Source organism: Ananas comosus, linkage group 2 (assembly GCF_001540865.1).
Source record: "Ananas comosus cultivar F153 linkage group 2, ASM154086v1, whole genome shotgun sequence".
In the NCBI taxonomy this organism is placed as follows: Eukaryota; Viridiplantae; Streptophyta; class Magnoliopsida; order Poales; family Bromeliaceae; genus Ananas; species Ananas comosus.
Window position 1 is genome coordinate 12,767,816 of NC_033622.1, and position 5,669 is coordinate 12,773,484.

At 43.7% G+C, this 5,669-nt stretch overlaps 1 protein-coding gene across 1 annotated transcript; it reads right to left on the reverse strand.

Annotated features, from left to right (window-relative positions):
• Positions 1,929-3,624, reverse strand: LOC109724019 (AT-hook motif nuclear-localized protein 17-like). The gene has a single exon (XM_020252622.1). The coding sequence runs from the start codon at positions 3,311-3,313 to the stop codon at positions 2,390-2,392; it is 924 nt and encodes a 307-aa protein (XP_020108211.1). The 5' UTR covers positions 3,314-3,624; the 3' UTR covers positions 1,929-2,389.

The window sequence follows — 5,669 nt, forward strand, 5'->3', positions numbered from 1 at the left end:
AATATATGAACATCTTATTTGGTTTTTTTTTTTAATTTACTAAATAAGCATGTGTCATTTGAAAGATGAGGATCAGTGATCAAATATTTTGAATTGATGTAATATTTGACCTTTAAATTATTTTTTAAAAATAAAATAAATCACTTTGGTATTGAAATATATTATTCTATTAAATTAAGAGTGTCAAAACTTCTTATCAAAAAAGTAATAATAATAAAGCTCCCTAATTTCAACACAGAAAAAAAAAATCTTCATATAGAATAAGTTATCAAGGTATTTTATTCCAAGTTTGTGACTCTCCGCTTTCTAGAGGATCATGCATACTAAAACTACTCTATTTCTAACACGCTTAATCTTCTTAACCTCATTGCCGAACCCACCGCTCAAAATATTATACCTGGATTAAAAGACTTAGCCCTATTACGCCAAATGATGAGAGCCGTGCTCCATCTATGTCAGCCGGGGAGACGGTCTCGCTAGCTTTAGTCAACCTTGTGGGAAGTCGCGCTCCACCCATAACAGCCGTCATACAACGACTCGACCTATTATCAATAATAATTCTTTGGATCTAAAAATTTTTGGCATTCATAATTTGATAGAATAATATATTTTTTTTATAAAACAATTTTTTTTATTTAAAAAAAACCTTAAAAACTGAAATATGATATCAAAATTTTTAAACAAAATGAAAATCAAACTTTTTACTCCCATCATAGCCAAAAGGAAAAAAGAAAAATCACACCCAATAAGCTCTCACCAGATATTCTATTCCAACAGGATGTAAAGCCTGCAATAATGACTCCGAGCTAAACCAATGAATGCATTTAACAAACTCAGACACGGGAAAGTCGGAGGGACAGAGAAAGAGATGTTACTCTCTTCGAAGCTTTTACTTTATGCAGAAGATGGGATATGGGCAAAGTACCATCTTGCTCTTCCCCAAGAAGAAAGTAGGTTTCGTGTTGTCTTGTTCCCCGGACGCTGCTTTTGATCCTACATCCCAAATCAACTTTTTCTCCCACTAGGCTACAGCAATCGAAGAAAACCCCCCGCCCCCCCCCCCCCCCCCCCCCGCCTCAACTCATGCTTTTCTTTTAGTTTTTCTCTCTTTAGTAATCCAGCTAATCTCCCGACTCGAATCCTTTCTTTTGACCTTTTCCTTTCTCTTCCAAGGATGGCATCGGCGATATGTCCGAGAGCAGCGTACGAAGGGAACAGAGGAGATCACGATTGAGACCGGAGAAATGAGAGAGAGAGAGAGAGCCCGCGTGGGTATCTTCCTGTTGTACTTCTCTGCCACCTCATGCGTTGTTTATTCTACTCCAACCTCAACAATAAACCCTGGAACAATCTTTGCCACTGTCTCGCTCTCCGATCCGACGGTGTGTAAGGCAATTTCCCACCCCTCCTCAAGGAGGGGAAACATCTAAATCATTCGATGTGGGCGACACAGATACATTCTTGTACATTCACATCATTCCATGATGCATCCTACTACACCACTACTCAGCCAGTATTCCAGTGCTCGCTCACTCATCGGCGATAGAATACAAACGAATATCCATTCTATTACTACCGCTCAGCAGGGATTACCGTGCGCAGAAACGTATCCTCCCACACCATTCACTCATATTCTTCCTCACCAGTCCTCCGCGCACTCATTTAGATCATTTGATGCGGACAATACGTAGATACATTTATTTGCTGATCAACAGCAGATATCTGCAACATTGGATGCCGGTAATACGCATGCATCCTACTACCACTACATAGATGATCGATGTCGTTATACCGTGTTCGCTCACTCATCAGTAATAGAATATATCTAAAGTAATAGAATATATCCGGACCACTGAACATGCATCTTACTATTACTATTACCGTTTTGCAAGAATTATCGTGCGCAAAAGATTCATGCACAAAAAATCTTTCATAATCTATCTTCGAACCCCTATCTCAATTATATCCTCCCTCTGTAGTATTCAAATCCGTCGAATTAATGCTCAAAAGTAAGACCTCCAGTGTCGCCGACAAACACGCATGGAGAGGAAAAACAAAGAAAAGAGGAAAGAACACCACGCACTACCTCAAGATTGAAGCGGCAACGTGAAGTCATATACATATATAAGATGTTCGAGCGAAGTGGCTATAAAATATAAAGAAAAACTACAGCAACAAACAAATGCACTAAGTCTACGCAAGCTACATGTACTACTGGTAGAAGCCTATCTTCTTAGCACTATGAAATAAGAAACGAAGTAGAGAAGCAGCAGCGATCTTACATTATTGAGGGAGGCGAGAGGCGAGAGGCGAGAGGCGAGAGGCGAGAGAGAAAGAGAGAGATCGGAGGAAGACACGATATGACGAGGGAGTGATTCGGGGGAATTAATTAATAAGGCGGCGGAGGCGGAGGGCGGGCGGTGGGCGCCCAAATGACATCCGAGGGGAGGTGGCCGCTGTAGATGGACATCCCGCACGACTGATCCCCCGGCGCCATCGGCTGCGGCGGGGGGTGGCGGTGGTGGTGGTGGGGGTGGTGGTGGTCGGGGATTTCGCGGTCGTGGTGGCTGTCGGCGTCGCCGGAGAGGGAGAGGGAGGCGGAGGCGGAGGCGTCGTCCTCGGCGGGGAGGCGGTGGAAGGTGGGGTTGGAGAAGGCGGCGGCCACCACCGTGACCGTCCCCGCGGCCACCAGCGGGCCCGCGACCGTGCCCCCCACCACCTGCCCCTGCGGACCCGCCAGCGAGATCGACAGCCCCGCCGCCGCCGACGCGGGGGAGAGCGCCGCCACCGCGGGGGGGAGGAACGCCGCCGACATCGACAGGATCTCGAACCGGCCGCGGAAGCCCACGGTGGCCCCCGCCGCGCCCGGCGCCGGAGACGGCGAGGAGGAGGGCTGGCGCAGGGTGACGTTGGCGACGGCGCCGCTGGCGCTGAGGACGGAGACGCCGCGGCCGCGCCGGCGCGCGAAGGCGGCGAGGGCGTCGGCGACGTCGTGGCCGCCGGGGATCTCGAGGATGTGGGGGCGCATCGCCGCCGAGGGCTCGGCCTCGCGCGTGACCACCACGGGCGGCTTCGGCTTGTTCTTCGACCCCGGGGGCCGCCCCCGCGGCCGCTTCGCCACCTCGATCGTCGCCCCGTCGCCGCCGCCGCGGGATCGGCCCTCCCTCGCCTCCTGATCGTCCTCCATCCTCGCCTTCTTCATCTCGCCGCCGCCGCCGCCGCCGTCGGAGCGAACCCCGAAGACGCCGCCCTTGATCCTATCAACATCGTACTTGCTCTTCATGCCCGTGAGGAAGTCGCTACTGAACAGCATCCGAAAGGTCGAGATTACAGATCCTTCCTTCTTCCGTATCTATGTATAAAAGGAAAGAGGAGGAGATGGGGATCGACGGGTTTCTATTCTGAGTATTTTTCTACTTGGAAAGCAACCAGAGAGGAAGGGGGGTGAGAATTATTATATATATATGTATATATGTGCATCTATATATATATATATAGGGTACAGTGAAGTGGGTGGGTTCTTAGATCTTAGAAGGAGATAAAAGAGAGTTGGGATGTATATATTACAGATGTGTTTAAGCACTTAAGAAGAGGAGATCGACAGCGAAGTCGGGGGGAGCGGGGGGGGGGAGTGGTTGGAAATACCGAAATAGTACTGTTTATGTAGAGATCGGGAAACTCTTTCTTCACCGCCTCTCGTTGGAGGTGGGGGAAGTGGTGGGACTTTGAAATGGTGTGTGTGTGCGCGAGCGAGGATGGGGATCGCTATTAGCAGCCCGACCGAACGCGGGTTGATAGCGACGGGCGCTGTCTTTCTTTTGCTTTTGTCTTTTCGCCGCTCCTGTTTTCTAACCAAACTTTTTCCCAGGGCCCGGTGTGCCCGGCCGTCCCGTGCACCGAATCTTTCCTTATTAGAAAAATCCTATTGTATATGTAGTTATGTACAAGGGGTAGTAAGAAAGAATAACTCACCGAAAATATATTTTATAAATTTTAATCTATCTATGTGCATCATTAGTTACTATAAATAAATTTATTTGCCAAAAATATGATAAAAAAAATTAATTATCAAAATAAATAATCTAAGTTTATTTCTAAATGAAATAAACGAAGCGGGTAGCGTGCTATCTATCTTTATAAAAAAAAAAAAAATTGAATAAGCTGAATTTTTTGTTGTTACTTGACTTTTATGGATCACATTACGTTCGATTGCTTGGCTCAGATCTAATTTTGATGGACTGGTTTGGTTGAATTTTATTTAGAAAAAAAAAGAGCTTAAGAGATTTAAGATTTCTGCCTAACTATTCATATGGCTAAAATATTAGAAAGATCTTCAATTATTAAGATTTCAATTATCACTGTTGTTAAGACTATCAAATTTACTACTACACACGAACGAAAAATAAAACTACTCTATCTTCGAAAGAAATAAAAAAACTTCCACTTCTCTGAATTTTATCTCAAAACAAAATATATTGGAAGGAAAAAAATCTTTCTATCACCACCACCAATACAGTATTTCGAGTCTTTATATCCTAAGTCCAAATCTGCTTGAGTCACAATACGATCAAAATTTCAAAACAATTCGGAATGCTGACCTCTTTCCAAATAAAATTCTAACAAAAAAAGATCAAAATTGTCCATTAAATAGCCTAAATTTTTTTAACAATTCTATTAACTTGTTTATGAACGGGTCAATATGTTTTTTACACAGTAAATTCTTTTTGAGAGTACCTGATGCACAAATTCTATATTTTCAAAAGTAATCAAATACTGAGCCATTTGCATTAGGATATACCCGTACACCGAGTGCATGCAACACTTTCTCCAACTTCTCTCTCTTCACACATTCTTATCTTTTTATTGGGTTTGATTATGTGAGTAGAGAGAGAGAGAGAGAGAGAGAGAGTTGGGATGTCAAATGGCAATCGGTGCAGGGCCAGTACGAATAAAGAGAGGAGAGTCCGCACGCATACTTTGACGGCAAGAAATTGGAGGGCTGCGGTGGATTCGATGGATGGTGGCCGTGGATCGGGAGACGAAATGCATGAATCGGACGGTAGGTGGGACCCCAGCGGTCGATGAATGCTAGCTGGACGATATCTACCCCTGGCAGGACGGGCGGATTCGGTGGAGTCATTGCTTTCCGCCTTCGCTGCTTGGAGCGGCACGTTTGGCACTAGTTTTTCACCCTCTAGGATGAGTTTCTGCTGAGAGAAATGAACCAAATTTAAAAAAATTATATTATTTGAAATTAAAATTAGCATTGTAAAAAGTTTATAAGCTCGCGGACCCACCGTATCTAGAGAATTTGGTCATTCGTATTTGAGATACAAAATTTTAAATTTAATCACACTATACTTTAGTTAAATTTATTCGTTAAAAAAAAAAATTGATAACCTTTCTCTTCGACAAAAGATAGTTTATAGAAAGAACATGTGTTTGATCCCTCATCCTTTAACACTAAAGTGGGTTAAATTCTTATCATAGTGTATTATAATATTTTAAATACCTTTTTAAACTGTTTTTCATTAAATTAATTTTTCCAGAAATATTTTGCATTACCAAATAATATTTTATGGAATGGAACAAAACCATACCTATATATATCTTGGCTAAAAAGACATCTACTGTTTTTTGTACTAAAACTAAAAACTATTGAAGAAATT